A 19,530-nucleotide genomic window follows, 5' to 3' on the forward strand; every position below is an offset into this window, starting at 1 on the left:
CACAGAGTTCTAACAGCAGACACATCTCTAAAACAACTGTTAAGAGGAGACTGTGCGAATCAGGCCTTCATGGTCAAATATCAGTTAGTAAACCACTGCTAAGGAGGGGCAACCAGCAGAAGAGATTTGTTTGGGCCAAGAAACAAGGACTGGACATTAGACCAGTGAAAATCTGGACTTTGGTCTTATGAGTCCAAGTTTGAGATCTTTGGTTCCAACCGCTGTGTCTTTTTACGACGGAAAAAAGGTGACCGGATGGATTCTACATGCCTGGTTCCCACCGTGAAGCACAGAGGAGGAGGTGTGACGGTGTGGGGGGGCTTTGCTGGTGACACTGTTAGGGATTTATTCCAAATTGAAGAAATACTGAACCAGCATGGCTACCACAGCATCCTGCAGCTACATGCCATCGCATCCAGTTTGCGTTTAGTTGGACCATCATTTATTTTTCAACAGGACAATGACCCCTATCACACCTCCAGGCTGTGTAAGGGCTATTTGTCCAAGGAGAGTGATTGAGTGCTGCGCCTCCGCATTTACCGGACCGGAACCCAATCGAGATGGTTTGGGGAGAGCTGGACCGCAGAGTGAAGGCAAAAGGGCCAACAACTGCTAAGCATCTCTGGGAACTCCTTCAAGACTGTTGGGAAACCATTTCAGGTAACTACTTCTTGAAGATCATCAAGAGAATGCCAAGAGCGTGCAAAGCAGTAATCAAAGCAACAGCTACTTTGAAGAAGCTAGAATATAAGACATGTTTTCAGTTATTTCACATTTTTTTGTTAAGTACATAATTCCATATGTGTTCATTCTTAGTTTGAATGCCTTCAGTGGTAATATACAATGTAATTAGTCATGAAAATAAAAGAAATGCATTAAACGAGAAGTTGTGTCCAAACTTTTGGCCTGTACATACATATCAAAGGGGTTTGGATATTGAATGATGTACTAGGTATCTGCTTTTGATTTTCTACAAGGTAAATGGGCAAAATGCCCTTGATTTAGCAAGAACTACTGTATCAGTGCAATGAATACAGTCAAGTCTTCACATGTATGCCCAGTTGTTTCAGAGAAGATAGAAACACATTCCCCAACATGGACAGCGGATGAGTCATGTCTGCCAGCCCTTACTGTTACTGTGATGTCTCCAGCTTTAAGGGCCAGCAATCTGCATTCATCTCACAGACATACACTCTCTCTCCCTTGTCTCTCATTCTCTCCACTGTCTCACACTTGCCCTCACACTGCTTCAGTCTCCTCTTTTTGTGATACATTTTTTTTTATATTCAAATATAACATTCACGACCAGTTACAAACAACACACTGGGACAAAGGAACACATCCCAGGGAACTACTTCAGTCTTTACACATAAACACACACACACACACACACACATAGGTAGGGAAAGTGTTGGGAGTGGTGTTAAACTGACAACTCTCTGTCGTGCCAGACACACACTCCGTATGTTGTTGATTGGCCACCTCTCAGGAGCTGACACAAGTCAGGTGTTCAGCCCAAACCAATCAAATTGCAGATATGGAAATGGAATTATGAAACCCCTGGCAAGGTTCCTATATTCTTAAGCCTACCAACAGTGCAGGATGAGGCAGATACACACATGCACAAACACACAGCTAGGGTAATACCAAAAAATTGAGCACCTACATTTAAAGGCAGACTAGACAGTCCTAGTTGAAGTTGGACATCTATCCCTGCGAGGCATGATCACAGCATCCTGCTATTACATAATATGTGAGAGCAATGAGTGATGAATAATGAGTATTCAAGCATCCACATCAATGACACAACAGATGTATGCCATAACACCATCTGATTTCTGATACAGTTCATGTTCCTGCTGTACCAAAATTTCAGTCACTGCTTGGTGAATTTTCAGGCCCAATTACAATCAGATGTGAATCACAGAGCAAGAAAACATCAAGCTAATTAAATCCCCTTGTGTGAGCACCCGTTGACATTTAGTAATAAATCAGCAAATTATGTTAGTAAGAAAACTTGTTCCCTTCACTCAGAACATAACTGAAGTGTCCTGCATTACTGGCTTCATGATAATTTTTTAGGTTCAACAGCTCTGTATGTTTAACTAAATGTGTAATGCCACCAACAGTACAACAAAAGGTAATAAACAACTATTTAAGGAGAAGTTTAAAAAAAAAAAACTCTGTGACAGGAAACCGAGTGGACTGCAGCTTCCAGACAACAGTGAGTGGTGAGCTATCCATAGTGCTGAAGTTCACTGCTGTTCTCCTATTGTAGAATAAACTGCCTCCCGCCCTGCCTCAAACACAGATTAATCAGGTACTATCTCTTGTTTTATCCCGAATATACAGCCCATTAACATTAAGAAACACTCTCTTTGGTGGCACTCCAAGCCATGCACACTGACAATGATTACTAGTTCTAAGGATGAAGATAAATACTGTAATTTACTATCTTCTCCCTTCAAGCAACTACCACCAATTGCTCCTTCCCCCCTTGTTCTCCTTCTGTCCCTCACACACACAGGGACATTACATATAGGGCCACACTGTAACTCAGGTGTTTGTTCAAAACCCACTGACCAAACACAACACAGTTGATAAGATATAGCCTACTTGCTTGGAACAGGTGCATGCTACTGTCAAACCTACAACCACATACCTTGCTTGTTCAGCTGCTTTTTACATGTTTGGAGGCAACACAATGTCATTTGAAGATTTGGGAGTATAAATGAGCCAGATCAATAAATCTTAGACAGTCAGTGTAATGTCTAACTCTAACTGCATTTTAGTACTTGTGAATGGACTCACGTCTCTTCTGCACCAAAAGCAAGATGTCGCCAAAAGTGCATGTGTTTGTGCCCTGCCAAGAAAATATGTGGGTAGGCCTACTATTAGTCATGAAGACTTCAGAGAATATCCTAAACACCATCAACAACCTTTGAGTGAGTCTGTGCTCTCTCTCACTCTCTCCCCTATGTGTGTGTGTGTGGGTTTGTGTGTGTGGGTGTGAGTGTGTGTGTGTGTGTGTGTGTGAGAGAGTATGTGTGTGTGTGAGTGCGTGTGTGCGTGCGTGTGTGCGTGTGTGTGTGTGTGTGTGTGTATGTGTGTGTAGGTAATAAGCTGCTCCGCCACTGCGCAACGATGGAGCTATCGCAACGATGGAGATGACGCAAACCGACCCAGCTCTCCGAAAAAGTGTTTCAAGACGAACATGGCGGCAACTTAACCGCGGTCCAAGATGACAATGGCCAACGGGAGAAAGGATTCTAGGCTTTCCGCCCAGGTACCGGGCAGTGTGCGTGCACCAAAAAGGCTCGTTGCTCTCCTTTAAGTGAATCTGCAAAACGAAAGGCGGCAGACGCGCAGCATCAGTACCGAGAGGCTCGCAACCGCTGGTCTCCCTGTGCCCCAGACGAGAGAACAAATCCGGGGAGGGACGGTAGGGAGAGGGGGGCATGCGGTCAAAGAGGACGCCGTTTCCCCCCGGAGAGCCATGGAGAAGCGGGATGCGGCAGCGCGAAGCTTAATCTGTGCGGGCGCGCTAATTGGATCGGAGTAGCACCGATTGCTTCGGGCGCGATAGAGGAGCGCCCTGGACCGGCGGAGGCACGGCACCGTTACAGAGGAGAACCAACCGGAGTCCGTCTCCCCAAGTCAATGAGTATTGTGGCAGAGCAGCCCCCGCGGTGGAGTCGGCCAGGGCAGCACTTTCCTAAAATATGACCAGGGGTGCTTGGATGCGTCGGCAGCATGATGAGGGCTTAAAATACTGGTTTGCACCCCGAGAGAACGAGAAGCCATTTACCGAGTCGGAACGGGCCCAGAGATGGCGACTGTCGCTGGCCTCTCTGCTGTTCATCACCGTCCTGCTCTCTGATCACTTGTGGTTCTGCGCCGAGGCAAAACTGACGCGAACCCGAGACAAACGGTCGGACGAGGGGCTTGCAATTACGGACATGGGCGAGTACCCAAACTCCCTCCACCAACATCCAACATCACCTGACCCCAACCATCTCGCCAGAGAGCAAGATGTTATTTTTCTAGGGAATTCTACCAAACCTCTGTGGCGAATGGACACCTGTCATCCAGACAGCCTGTCCAAAGACTGCTTTACTTTCACGGACGCGGAGACCGTGTGCCTAGGCCTCTCCGGTAGAGGGGAAAAGGGGACACAGTTGGCGTACGTGAATCTGAGCGATTTGTACCTTTCTTTTTGTAATTCATACTCACTTTTGGATTTGTTTTACGGGTTTACGAGTCCGGACGATTTGAATTGCACCCTGGATATGGCCATGGGGGTGGATCTGCTGGGATGCAGCAAGTGTGTCCGGGCTTATCAGCTTATTGACAAGCGGGCCGAGGACAACTACCGGGAGTTTGAACTGCTGGTTCAGAAATACGAGACGGATGCATACTCGGTTAGGACTTGCATGGAGGAATGCAAGGTAAGACTAACGAGGCCACACACACACACACACACACACACACACACACACACACACACACACACACACACACACACACGCAAACGCACACAATGTGTTGGTTGGTTGATAGTCGTTATGGCAACCGTTGGGCATATTTGTCACTTATTTTATTTTTTCAGAAATTAGGCTACCAGTAGGCTACCAATGCTTACATCAGCTGGGCTGTCAGGGTTAGCAGAAACAGTTGCACCACATGACAACATGGAGGACAAGAGAACTTGTCAACAGACTCCTACAGTCCTTCATCATTCTCTTATCCTCTCCTTTTTCCTTTTCTCTCTTTTTCTCTAGCGCTCCAAGCCTAATCTCTTAATATAGGGCCACTTTGTGAACTGTGACTGTGGAAGGGACATTTGGAGCAAGGGCCAGGCTTGCACCGCAGCTCTATGAGATGAGGGGAGAGAGTGCTGTTAAGTGGTGCTCATTTCAATATTGTTAATAGCTCAAGAGTGATTTTTGCACCTAATCCAGGCTTTCTATCGTCCACAGTTTACTTGTTGTTTGGACATGGCAGCCTAGAGAACATGTTGTGCATGTCAACAACATAGCATACCTTGGGCTAAATCGTCTATATATACACACACACACACACACACACACACACACAAACACAAACACACTTTGTCTTGTGTTTTAGACAGCAAGAACCAGTGACTGAAATGTGTTGAACAAAGAATATGTACCTGCAAATACTTAAATGGTGGGGATATATTGGGTGATTTACAATTCAGTCTGGTTCATTTGTTGTGCACTGAACTTTTGCAGAGGCTCCGTCTCTCCCGACAGCTGTGTGCATCCTCCTGTGCTCACGATACATTGTGCTGAAAGACGACCCTGCAGAAGGCCTTTCAGGAGGACAGGCTTGTTTCGTCTGCTGTGTACTCATGATAAGATTTGTTTTCATTGTTTTAATTAATCTGGCAGTAAAGTATGGCTATATAGTTACCTTTATTGGCACATCGACCATGACCAATCTCATTTCTCAAACTAAGCGGACCACTCCATTGCATCTTTCCCACCTCTATACCCATACAAGATTAACGAAAACAGGTGGGTTCATGCGTTTCTGTATGTCTTAACACACCTGATAGGTAGGAAATATGCAGTGTTGGGTCTTTCATTAGCATAATTGAGAATCACTGATATGGTATGTTTAGGGATATAAGAGTATGGATGAGAACAAATGAGCATTATGATGTTATGGCTTGTACTGACTATGGTTACTGTAAGATACAGCACATGCGTTCTTATACTGTATGCATCTGCATCTGTATCTACGGTACATCTGTGCGTATGGTTGGCAGATAATTTTTCAACTGTGCTGTAACATGTTTTTGCACCAAAGCATAACCAAATTCCTTTTCCTGAAGATTTAAGTGTGTATTATGACAGTTGGTATAAAACGTATCCAAAATCAAGAGAGCTGCAGTGTCACCACTACAACAGCACTATAAAACAGGTCAGGGAATGTACCTCGGAAAGCAGGAAATCTTCTCTCAAAACTGCCCTCATGATGATCCTGCAACCCAAACCCATTTCTAAAAGATACATGTTAAAAAAAGGGCATATGGCCAGGGTGCTGAACTGGGATTGCTGATAATTCATGTGTGTGTGTGAGGAAGGCCAGTTAGTGGGAGGATATACTAAGGGTAAACTTTCACAATGGAATCATGTGCAGGCTTATGTATTTTTTATTGTGAGTCATAGTTTATTCTTAGGCCTGTTTGTCAGATAATCTGTTCACACATACTGTATGTGCTGTATGTACATATATTCATGAATCTGGTTCCTATTGCATCTTATAGTTTTTTCCTTCATGTACCATCTAATTACTAAAGTGTGCATTTGCACTCCTACTCTTTGCTAATGTAATCAGACTCAGGCAGGGCTATGTCAGCCTTTTAGCCCCTTTAGCCCAATCTGAATTGCTAATCTGCTCCAGTGTTTGTGTGACCTTTGTAAAATCACAGCACCCCAGGCTTGCATCACAAACTACCACTCCTTGAAGAACCTCTCCGCTGGACTATAAAAAGACATTAGACAGCTTGAAAAAATGCTTATTTTTATTCACTCTTATCTCTGTTATTTCTCTCGTCTTAGCCCTTTCCACTTCTTCATCCATATTTCAAACAACTACTCAAGGCTTCTTTTCAAATGGTTCAAATGAATTTGGTGGTTGTTTGTGTATGCTGTAGATGTGTGTTGTCTATAAAAGTTTAGAGGATGGGAGAAGGGATACGCAGTGAGATGAAAAGGAAGGAGAAGGAATTGTGGAAATGTGAGGCCAAATTTAGAGGTGAATTTAAAGTAGGTGACAGAAATAATAAAGTTGAATTAAAGAGAAGAAAATGTCACAACGAGGAAACAAAATCAACATTACACAACACACACACACACACACACACACACAACCCACATACATGTGCATGCACGTGCGCTCGCAAACACACACACACACACACACACAAAGAGCCCCATGTGCAGTGTTTCTTGCAGGTCCAGACCTGACTGTCCCTTCCGGTGTAATTTAATTTCCACTCCCATAATTCTCCACTTCTCTGGTGGCTGTGTCTCCAGGGCTTGTTGATCTCCTTTCTCCCTCTATCTTTCATTGACTCTCGCTCATTTCACGTCTTTTCCCTCTTCGTCTTTCTCCCACCTGTTTCACAGTTCTGAAGAACCAACATCATGCATATGTGTCCATTGTTGGTCTTTACATCACCGCCGGTCCTCTCTCCCTCCTCCTCATAGACTTGCATCACACCAGGGACCTTGGTTTCTCTTTCTCTCTCCCTTCCTATAAATATGTGGATATTGAGCTCTCTTGTCTTGCTGGAGTGACAGATACTGATCTAGGCTAAGGTCCTTTCCTTCCCTTGAATTACAGGCCTGTCCACACAGATCCCACTGTGCGTTCCCTTACCCAGCCTCTGCTCATTCATTTCCTCTTTCTCCTCTACTATCTCTATTTGTACTAAAATATTTAGTTTAGCCCCTACTACATTTAGTTTTAGTAGGAGCTCCTGTTTTAACTCCACAGTGAGGAAATGCTGATTGTGTTTTCCATTAAATAAAACAGCTTTACAAAAAGTCCCTGCCGGAGTCTATGTCAAAGCTAAAGTAAGTAAAGATCCGATTTTATTGATCCCCAGAGGGAAATTTTGCATTGCAGCACCACAAGAAGCAATCCAGAGATACAGTAAACTGAACAAAATAGTCTACAGTCATGCCAGTGTCTTTGTGATGCTGGTCAGGCACAGAAGGGCTTTAAACTAAATTTTACTATCAGCAATTACAATGCCAACATGTTAAGTTAAGGTTTGCCATGGTTACCATCTTTGTTTAGTTCAGTTTCACATTAGCTAATTATCACTAAACACAAAGTGAGGACGCCAATGGCAATGCCATTCATTTTGCAGTTTTTGGTTATAAACCAAATAATTTGCCAAATTGAAAAAAGTTGACTAGATGTTGCCACATTGATCATAATTCATCCTGGGCGGACATGAATGTTATGTATACAATTTGATAGCAGTTTATACAACAATTAGAAAGTAGTGAGATTTAAACTGTTAGTACCTTTTCTGGGCATCTCAATCATATTACATGTTCTTCCTCAGCAGATGTAGATTGTCCACTTTCCATTTCCATTTTTCTTTTAGGACCCCTTATCCAGGTCCATATAAGTTCTTGAAAGCTCCAGAACAACTACTAAAGAACTGTGTGGTGACATTGCTCTTTTCAGTCCATCTAAAATTCACTCTGAGCCAAAACAAAGTGCCGAGATCAGCAGAGTCAATAGGTTACATTGACTGGGGACCATAAATGTCTGTACAGATTTTAATACAATCTTCTCAATATTTGTAGAGATGACAGCACATATGCAGACTGTCAGCAGACTGAAATTGCCATTGCTAGAGCCTTGCGGCTAGCATGGCTTAAAAACATAGATCTAAATCAGAGCTATATAGAGCCCCCAGGAACCTGAAATTTAAGCTCAAAGTAGATATATACTGTACATATCATACATAATATATACAAAGTCTGGGACAACAGTCAGAGGTAGTAACTATGAGAAAATAAACTGACTCAGCATAAGTTTCTGTTAACACTTTTTTTAAATCGATGTTGTGCTAAACTACTCATTTAAAAAAATAATATAAATTAAATTCATGCAAAATGTACAGATTGTTTGGCTATCAACATTGCAAGCCCCTGTACTTTGCCCTCTCCCCCTCAAATTCAATTAGGGCTCTGTTGCTTCTCTGCGCTGTTCTCTTCTCAAATAGATCCAGGGAAACTCCCCTTCCCAGGAGCTGTCAGTGTTTGTTTCTCCCCAGGCAGGAGATAAGGTAATGCGTTTGTTCGAAAAGAACACAGCAGCACTCCCATGGAAACGCCTCCTCGTCGTCCTATATTCCCCGTCAGAGAGCACAATGAGACCGTACAGCTCCCTCCTTTGCTGCCTTGGGCCTCATCACCAATCAACACATCCACACCCATTTCCTTCTCTCCATATTTTGTTTCTCCAAATTCCTTGCAGGCCACTACTCTGACAAAGTCTTGTCCCTCATTCAGTTAGTAATATACATAGTGGTAGTGTTTTGTTTGCCTGGTTCTTGTAGGTCAGCTGAAAAAGTAAAAAATAAAACAAGATGTGCTTGTCCATACGTGCGTGTGTGACTTTTTGCAAGAATAAGATGAATGTATTCAGTCAATCACTGATAGGCCATAGATAGCTAAATTCATAATGAGACAAAAAGTTGCAATGAGTCCTTTTAATGCATCCAATTCAATCAGATCTATGGCACTGTCCCTTCTCTCCTCTGTCTCACTGGTATGCTTAGTTGAATGACTTGATGAGTGGGTGATGTGTTATGTTTGATTTTCTGTGATGAAGTAAAGAGAGAAAAGGGGCTAGATAAAGCGGAAATGGCTGGTATTGATAACTGACTTCATGCAAAATTCATTAAACTCTCCTATTACATTTCTTTAGGTATTTAACCCACATCTATATAAAATAGCATCTTCATGACTTAAGGAGAAAAACTGGTGTGCGTCTGTGCAACAGATTTTGGACTGTTTGCGGCGAAAGAAAGGAAAATGACAATTGCATTCAGAAAAACAATAATGTGAGGTGTCTGATTTTAGAACACAAACCATCTGAGATACACAAGTGCTACCATGACAGCCCAGCACTTTTTCACAATTCTGGTCTCTATTAAAAGAAAGATACATGTGCTTTTCAATGGAATTAGTCATTGATAAAAATGTAATTAATTTAATCAGCACTTCAATGAAGGCATATACTTGTATAAAGCAAAGTGCAAGAATGTGCTATGTAGACATTTTTTGGGGGCTTTTCCCTTTATTAAAGTGACAGTGGATAGACATTAAAGGGGAAGAGAGATGGGGGATGACACGCAGCAAAGGGCCGCAGGTCAGATTCAAACCCGTTCCGCTCCAGGACTCAGCCAACATGGGGCTAACGCTCTTACTGGGTGAGATAGAGGCCGCCCCTATGTAGAAACTATTTTTAGAGTAGTCTCAGTATGCTATTTGATGGTGTTGTTCATATTAGATGAGCAATTGAGTGGAACAGCACCTCACATTTTCTTTACATTTCATCTTCCCTGTAAAATAGTAAATAAAGAATAATGTGTGCATGTAGGCCTATAGGTCTTGGGGAGTACTACTGCATATGTGAAAAATGTATAAAGCCTTTCGTGGATCCAGAGGGAGCTGCAAGATAGACTTACTTGAGTGATGTCACTTGAGGCAACGTGGTTCGGGTCAAGTACACAAGTACTACAAGTTTGAAAAAGAAACAAATCTGGGGTTGTAGAGTTATAAAGAAGTGAGCTTACAAGACCTGTGTGGCTTGCTTCTGATCTCTGCTTGAGGCTAATGGCTAGCTAGCTGCTACCAGCATAACAAACCCAAATCTCTGACCAAACTATCTGCAGTTAGAGTTGCATTATGGGTAGGATTTAGACAAGGATTAAGATTGTGTGGAACATAAAAGACAATCTCTCTGTTTCTGCTGCATGGATTTTCTTTTTTCAAAAACTGTCCACAAGTCCACCAATGTTATAGGAATGCAATGCTAAATTGTGTTGTACTTGTTTAATACCCTGTTGTCAGTCCCCCAGAACATCAGCATGAACTCAGACCCCAATGACAGATATAAAAAAAGTCTCAATACATCAATTTCTCCAAGATGCAAAACATAACCATTTGTCCTGCCCAGTGTAACCACGTCAGTAAGTGGCCAGTGAAAGTAGCTACTTACAGGGCCTATCCCTGTTATAATGGCTGCTGACGTGACACTGACATAACACTAGAATTAGCCATACTGTATGGCCCATACAGTAATTGTTGTCTTCACGTTATTAAGCGGTTTGAACTTCTTTCCGTCCAAGTGAGTCATCCATATGTTTGTGTTAGTTCATGGACAAGTGTTAAGTACTTAGCTAGGGTTCTAATGTTGTGACTACACTACTAAAGTGTTCATGACTTCTTCTTCTGGTGTTTTGTAGCCGCATTTTCAGGTGTGTTACCAACACCCTCTGGAGCGAAATAGTTTAGAAACGTTCGTTAAATTGCACATGGATTTCACCTACATAAAAGACACTTTAGATAGAAAGAAAAACATCAAGCTCAACTAGAAACTGACATCAGCCAAAGTAAAGTGTGCTGACAATGCTACAGTCTGATCGTCTCTGGTAGAGTGACAGAAACAAGTCACAGTTCCAAGACTGGTGACATTCTCACATTACTGAGTCATCATCAGTCGCTCACAGCATGTCCTGATTCAGGGAGAGCAGAGCAGAGGAGCAGGAGAAGATCGATGCACACACATGCAGTTTCAGGTTTATAAACTCACACATAGTGTACATTCAGGGGTTGGAGCTGTATGCATAATGTAGCATAGCCAAAAACACTGCACACCTGGGAGAGCGGCTGACAGCGATCACGTGACACAAGCAAACAGAGGAGGGGTAGAGAGGGAGAGAGACTGACAAATCAATGGTTAGATTAGAGGGAATACCCAGTGATGTGTGCAGCGTGATGGGCTTGTGTCAGACTCCCTGATTTACTATATTTCTCTGGGTTTTGTGAAAACAATTCATTTAAGCACCTGTTCCTACATAATCCTTTCAATTTTAATCAGGCTAGTGTTTCTGTCAATGGATGAATGTGTTGTTGAGTAGGAGGGGGGCGGGGCACATGTTTGAATGCTTGAGTGCAGTGCAGAGTGGGATGTTGTAGTTGTTTCCATTAGCCATTAGTCTCAAAGGAATAGATAGGAATAGTAAACACATAGTGTTATTGATCTTCTCATCTTACTCTTTGCAAGAAGGCAAATAAGGGTATTTCCCAAAATGCTATATTATTCCATAAAAGTTTATTACCTTGAAATTGGGTACGTTTCTATTTTATAGGTCGCAACTAACAAGTTATTTTATGCTAAATTAATCTGCTGATTGCTGTCTTTATTAAACCCACAAAATTACAGAAAACAATCAAAGAATGCCCATTACAATGACCCTAAGTCCAGGGTGATATATCTAAATACTGTATCTAAAGTTATTCAATGTACTATCATAAATTATAAAGAAGAGCAGCAAATCATCACATTTAGGGAAATGGAACCAAAGAATGGTGCATAGTGGTGACGTTCAAAAATAAAATCACAGGGGGTGGTTATGCAGTGTATAACACGTCTGAATAAAATGTGTCTCTGCGTCGACGCTTTAAATGTTTTCAGTCATGATGGATAATCTTATCTTTTCTCAATAATATGGAAATTAAGACAATATTGCGTTGTTTCCAGGGCAGCATGATAGAAGGTTGCTTTTTATGTGTGTTTGTGTGTGTGTGTGTGTGTTCGTGTGTGATCGCTTGTATTTCTACTAAAAAAACGTTTTCCAGGAAGGGTTAGAAAACTGTACAATAGTATTTAGGCAATATTACACTAAACGCCTCCATTCAAAATGATGCAAATGACTTTTTGTTGTCCTCCTCACAGCCCTCATTATTAAGCCGAAGAGGCTGATTATTTGCATCATTATTCCAGTGGCACCTAGCAACCACCTTACCACTAAGGAGCCTTTCCTATTGCGTGATGAAGGCTTAAAGAATGTGAGACCTACAATGTGGATGGTGGTCTGATTTTGTGAGTGGGCTGAAGCTTTAAGCAAGTAGATTCCTCACCCCCACACCTCCTCCAGTCTGACACAGTAATTTGATTGTTTATGGAGCGGGGATGGGCAGAGAGAGAGAGAGAGAGAGAGAGAGTTTATTGATACTGTTTATTGATACAGATAGAGCACGGGAAATGTACAAAGCAAGACAGAAGAGGGATGGAGGTGTGCTTGACCTGATGATAAGGGTCTTATCGGTACCATTTCATAATAGTTTTTATGTGCTTTATGTGTGTGTGTGTGTGTGTGTGTGTGTGTGTGTGTATGTGTGAAGAGGTTTGTGTGAAGAGTATGTGTGAAGAGGTTTCCCCGTTGTCAAAGATGCTTTTGCCCTGCCCCCACCAGTCATTTGCTAACTGCAGCTGTGTCACTCTTTCTTCATCCTTTTACTCACATTTTTTTCATTGTTTATTCTTCTTTTTTAAAATGATTGTTTTTCCATCTTTTCCCACTTGGGAACTCCCTGAATAACATGTATGGTGCTTTAGTCCTGTCAAACTGTGTCTCTTTTGTTGCAGTTTTGCTTTGCAGTGGTATTGCCAGCCCCTGACTGATCCTCTGTAAATTATTCATCTGTCATAGACTTTTCAAAAGCGCTGAGTAGGCAATGCAACACTCTTATTTCTTGCTCTAACACCCCCGTGACACTGTGCTGTACCTCACTTTCTAAACATACACACATACGCATGCACGCATGCACACACGCACGCACACGCGCATGCATACACACTATACACACACACCAGATATGCGCATGGCCCCCACATTCACATGTAAAAGCATTTAAGCTGGCACACATAAACAGGACATGCGTGCTGGATTCTTAGGCCCTTGACCACATTTTATGGAAACAGACGTCTTTATCTTTCCGGTATCTCCCTTCACATCCTCTTTCCAGCAACAGTCACACAACGGTGAACAAAAAAGTACTCACCCCTCATGCATGGTAGCATACAAACATTACACATCAAGCAAGGTTGATGCTTTGTACTCTGATTCATTGTTTCAACACATGTCAAAACACAAACTTAGTTTTCATCCAGGGACTTCTTCGTTTCAGAGACAATTTGATTACTCATTGAGTATTTGGACAGTAGGGATGCGCTTCAAATTAGAGTACAGTTAGATTTTATTGTGTCCAGATTGCCACTCTGTGTTTGCATTGCTCTAACTTGGCGAGAATAAATGTGTGTTTGGTGTCAATATCGTTTCCCCACTGTAATCCTACATAGCTGTCCTTCCATTCCTTTTTTCATTTTTATCAAGGAGGTTTCACGTCACACCATCCCTGGCCGTTTTGTCACCTCCACCTCCTCTCACTATCTTGCTCCCTGTAGCCATTATCCTTCTCTGCAGACTCTTAGCTGGATAAAGCTGTCTCTCATATTATCTCTTTATGGCAGGATTTACAGCAGTACCCCTTTATAGCCCCCTTTTAGCACTCTTACGGTAGCTACCACTGTTACAGGGCCGTGCCCTCTGGAGAGCATAAGATTCTCTTGCAATGGAAGGAAATCCCTGAAGGATACTGAATGGCCATCCAACCATAATTTGGGGTTAAATGTAATTAAATAGATTGTAGGATTCGTGCATAACTTTAAAAAAGTCTTACTGCACACAATTTTTGAACAGAAATTAAAAACAGTAAGTTCAAGGAAGGTCATTTTGACAATAGAGACAATATTGACTCTAAAATGCCTTTGTAACACACTGTTGTACATTTATGTTTTAAACAGCTGTCAAGTGAAGACCTGACAGACTGTGATAGTCTATTAAACATTAGTCAGGAGCACAATGAATCTTGGCTGTGTGCTGCAATTAAAGGTACAATATGTAACATTTCTGCATTGAAATGTCCATAATACTGCTTTTTTTGCCACACAGCTTCATTTTGTGACTAATTACATGCCACGCTTAAACACAGTAATACAACAGAGACCTTATTTATTGAAACATTTCAATACCAATCCAGATAAACTTAGCTTACTTTGATGCCAATGCTTGGTTGGTAACATTATGAGGTTACAACATCGTTCAACACACTTTTAAAGTTATTTCTAACCCACTAAGGTCACTAGTAATGTTAACATTAGCTGTATAGATAGACAATAATTTAATTCTAATTTAGCCAGCTAGCACACCCCATAACAAGAGATACAAGGTAATGGAGCCTTTAATTTATTGTCGTGTTTCTTTAAAAATAAACAATGGATAAACAGAGTCTGCAAACCCTTCAGATGTAAAGTTATTCACTGTCAAAGTGACGTCAAAATGAATGGCAGTCAATAGGATGCTAATGGCGGGTGATGGCTTCGTAGCATTAAAATGGCGCCATATAGGAGATATGCTTAGAGAAGAGAGGCTTACCCCATACCTCCCTATCTGGCAACATTTGGTTTTCAAAATCCGGGGGATTTGTGTTGGGGGGGGTGTTAAGTGTACTGTAAGTGTTAAGTGTATTATATACATTTAAATATAAATTAAAACATAACTTAATTTATTAATATTTCTTTATATTTTTCATTTGTAATTTGTTAATTCATTAATTTGTACGTTTTTAACACTTTGGTACAAACATTTTTAACCCATTTAATCGTTCCTTAAACATCAATAACTGTCTCTCTTTGGTGAACATCAGTATGTTTTGTTAACATGAATATGTGCTCACTTTTTTGTGTTGTAGTTGTATGTGGCAGATTTAGCTGCTCTCAATGCCCTCTTGGATAGAGTGTACTTTGAAGCCAAACAGGTGTGGTTTATTTTGAAGAAAGAAATTGCCTGCTTGCCCTTATCTGCCTCTTCTGTGCAATGTGGCCGCTGTGTTTATTGTGCTAGCTAGGTAATGTCATTTTCCCCGCCGTGCGCTACGTTAAAATCAATGTGACACACCTTACTTAAAGCGTGGAGGTTGTCGATATAAGATGGATGTAAATTATTGCGCCCTTCACTGTTGAAACTTACAGCTATATTTAGATTTTTTGGCGGAAACACCACATTTACCTGCCATTTTTATCGGTTGCTTTTGGATCTGAACTTTCAGGTAAGCTTGCGCGGAGATCAACTGCGCAACAGGGATATAGGTTGCCAGGTTGTTTTTGTTGAGAGACCCATAGCGGCAGAAAATTACACATTGTACGTTTAAACGGAGTTGGGAGAGGAAACCAGATGAACATTTGCCAAACCAACCACTTGTTTGTCTTGTAAAAATTCAGATTGAAAACACTTGAGATAAAGTATAAATCCCACCTTGTGTGGCTTGCTAAAGATTGATTCCCAATGAGGTGAAGAATATACTGCAATACAAAACCACACAAAAGGACAATTTTGACTTTATAGGTGTTTTAAAATAATATTTTTTACTTTAAAAAAGGACTGAATGATAACTAAGTAGTCGGTTTGACAAATTTACATCTTCTTACCTGCCCCACCTCTGTTAAACTGCAGCGCACAGCCACTTCCCTGAGCTTTTCTATGGGAACTGAGGGCTAGGGGCTTCCCAATTATTTTCATTGGCCACCTTTTAAATGTGATTGTCTTCACTTGCAGTTGGCAATTAAATGCATGCATTCATTTTTTGCTAAGTGTCTTCTTGTCCATTGTGTCAGTTAGTTGTGGTATGCATTGCAGTACATGAGCATAATGTGCTGTCATTCCTACAGGATAAACTAGTGTTTTATTTCATTCCCACAGTGCAGGGTCTTTGAATGTGACAGGAGGAAAACAAAATGTGAATTCCTCAGACAGATTGTCCAAATTTCTAACATTCAGGATATAATGATTTGTTTTTGTGTTAGCAGCAGTGTTGGTGGGATGTAATGGAAGGCCTATTACTTTATACATGACTGTGTATTGTAAATGTGTGTATGTTACTGTGTGAGTGAGTAAGCAACAAGAAAAAGTGGGAGAGAATAAGGGCGACTTTCACAAGCTGAATTATTGATTTGAAGCAGGGGTGAGATTTTGGACAAGAGATTGAGAGATGAAGTCATCAAGAGAAAGGGGAATACAAAGACAAAAAGAGAGGGGGTGGGCTTGAGATTTACTACAGAATAATTCTGATGATACTGAGGGAGTAAGTTGCATACTGGGGGGAGAGCTGATGATGGGGAGTATACAGGCTTGACCTTACAATCTCCCTGCCCATCCGAGATTGATGTTTTCAGTCAAGGCTCACAGATGTTGGTAGCATTACTCTGGCATAGGGAATAATGGTGATAGATTTATATGCAACGAGAAGGGTCATATCCTATAGAGAGGACAGCAGGACTGTTACTAACAGAATTACTTTGTCTCTCTCTTTCATCCCTTCCTCCGTCTCCATCAGTCACCTCCCCCAACTGTGGCTGAAGCTACATAGATATATTCTTTATTGTTTGTATATCTTCAAACACTACGCTTTACTTTTTCAAGAGACCATTTTTTGGGATGAGGAATAACCTCACGATGAACACTATCTATAGCAAGTTTGGCTGGAGTTGCACAAGTGTAAACATCCCCAAATCAGATAAAAACCATGATAGCGCTGGTAACGTTACTCTGGAAACAAGCACCCTGGCTCCCAAGGGGTCAATATTCCAGTCCCAGGTGTTTTTGTAATGTAAGCTGTAGCCCCAAGTAATAATATAGTTAGCTTGCTTTTGAAAATAATGCAAGGTTACTACTGTAGGTAGTTAGTCAATTAAATTATCATTTGCAGCTTATGTTAGAGCAGATAATTACTAATTCTTGTCTACCACACACACACACACGCAGTCACGCAAGCACGCTGTAGAGTAACTTTTGTGAACAGATACAACTACACTGCACTGAGCTGCTGTAAGCAGTAGGGATCAGAGCTGGCTTCCCTTGGCATTATTACATAATTATAGCTTCTTCATCTCTTTACAAACCACTTCACCTGAGTGTGGCTGCATTTTTTAACCAGACCAAAACTAAAATGTTGAAGAATGTAACTCTTCCAGGAAGGCCTTGCAGTTGCTACATAATGAAAATATGATAATTAAGTGTATTGTTTATACGTATTGGTAGCATTGGTAAGCAGCAGTTTCTTTATATTAACTTGTGTGACTGTTGACGTAGATGAGTCAAAGATTCTGAGCTGGATAAGGAGGCGAGTGGAGTTGAGTGTGAGCTTGGACATGTGCTAGATTCAAGGTCAGTCCGACCCCACAGTGTGCTGCTGTTCAGATGCTACAAGGTCAAATATCGTCATTGCTGACGGCAAAGGACTGTTTGTGTGCTTTCTGAAGAACTGTTTCTCCAGGTCTAAGTCCGAACTGTGAGTGTGTTTGTGGGACGACTGTAGGACTTAGAGTCTTACCTCAGTCTGCAAAAGGTAAAGTCTGGTAAAAGGGGTAAGACATAAGGATTTTGCCAACTATATCTTAGGGGTTTTTTGTTTTGGGTTGTAATATTTTGGTATAAGCCAATTGAATTTTTTACATTGTTTCAAGCATTTATTTGATTTCCTAATTTTTGTAAAGTTAATTTTGTTTAATATTACTCAAAGGTTATAATTTGTTATTTTAAAGGGGTCTTAGTTGTGTTACTTGTGTTTTTTTCAACTGAAAATTGTAATACTTATATGTGTTACTTGTACAATACAGAAAGCAGTCAGTAAACTGTTATTCCCTTTAATTTTAAAGGGGTCTGTTATTTCAAATATAGTATATGGTATTCTAAGTTTCACCCAACACAGGTAAACCTTTGTGGTAGCTAGCTTGGGAAACCAAAATCAAACACCCTGTTATTCCAGTCCAAAGTTAGTTAGCAAGGTAGGGATAATATATTGTGTTAGGGTGCTACATGTGTTTGTAATAAAGCACAAGCAGGAAGTGGTAGCCTTACGTACTTTAGATTACCGCTCTAAGTGAATCATGTTGGACAGAAAACTGTATCCCATCAGTAATGCTTGTCCAAAACCCGATCTGCCCAGTGAGGTCACTATTAGTGCCCAAATGTTCAAAACTCTTTTCCAGTGCCTGTCTGGATTTCTCTGTCCAATGTCTCTCTCTTCCTCTGCATGTCTGTCGCTCTTGAAGCTGCATGGACAGTATCAAAGTACAACAGTAGAAAAGAGAAAATCGTAAGTGGAGTACATGATACTTTTACAAATCTTTCTTCAACCCCGTTTATGTTTGTTAGTGGACATGTGTCAGTGTGATCTGGGCCTATGTGTGGTGTGTAATGTGTGTCTTTGTGTGTAGCATTGTATTCCTGTGTTCTCGGGGCTCAGTGTAATCACAGCTCTAATATGTTTGTGTGTGGGTGACATTAAAGTTCTCATTAGCACTGTAACTCAGCACCGTCACTGTCACAACGTCACTGTGAAGACACCAACAACACGTCCACTGCAGGAAAATTTAGCCACCATGTCTGTGTCTGAGTACATCTACAGTATGTGTTTATGTGTGTTTATGTGTGTGTTTGTGTGTGTGTGTGAGTGAGAGAGAGAGAGAGAGAGTAAAAGCTTCTTAAGTTAACAGTTCAAATGATTTCTTGCACCCATTTTCCTAATTTTCTTTTCTTAGTCATTGTTAATGTCCTGTCAATTTCATTACTCATGTAGGCAAAATTAGTACATGAGTGCTCCGCTTAATAGCATGCACTATTAAAAAGTCTTACCAGATGAGATGAATCATTTTTTGCTGCACCACATTTTCATTAAATAACTTAACAGCTCTCTTTATATACACACTATTTGATGTAGCTTATGCTGAAGTAAAGCAGGAAGAATAAGAAAGAAGAGGTTAAAAGAAGGAATAGTTGGAAAGAAGGAAAAGATAGGTTGCCATGGTGACAGGAAACGGGCTGGAATTGAGTAAAAGATATGA

The 19,530-nt window shown here is 41.2% G+C and overlaps 1 protein-coding gene across 1 annotated transcript in view; it reads left to right on the forward strand.

The window, feature by feature from the left end:
• The first annotated feature begins 3,068 nt into the window (after positions 1 to 3,068).
• LOC117953370 (transmembrane protein FAM155A) overlaps positions 3,069 to 19,530 on the forward strand; it is a 78,170-nt gene continuing 61,708 nt past the window's right edge. Inside the window, exon 1 of the mRNA XM_034886329.1 lies at positions 3,069 to 4,448. Within this exon, the coding sequence (XP_034742220.1) occupies positions 3,723 to 4,448 (726 nt within the window). The 5' untranslated portion in view covers positions 3,069 to 3,722. The remainder of the gene's footprint in view (positions 4,449 to 19,530) is intronic.

The sequence above is a fragment of the Etheostoma cragini genome, chromosome 11 (genome assembly GCF_013103735.1).
Source record: "Etheostoma cragini isolate CJK2018 chromosome 11, CSU_Ecrag_1.0, whole genome shotgun sequence".
Classification (NCBI taxonomy): domain Eukaryota; kingdom Metazoa; phylum Chordata; class Actinopteri; order Perciformes; family Percidae; genus Etheostoma; species Etheostoma cragini.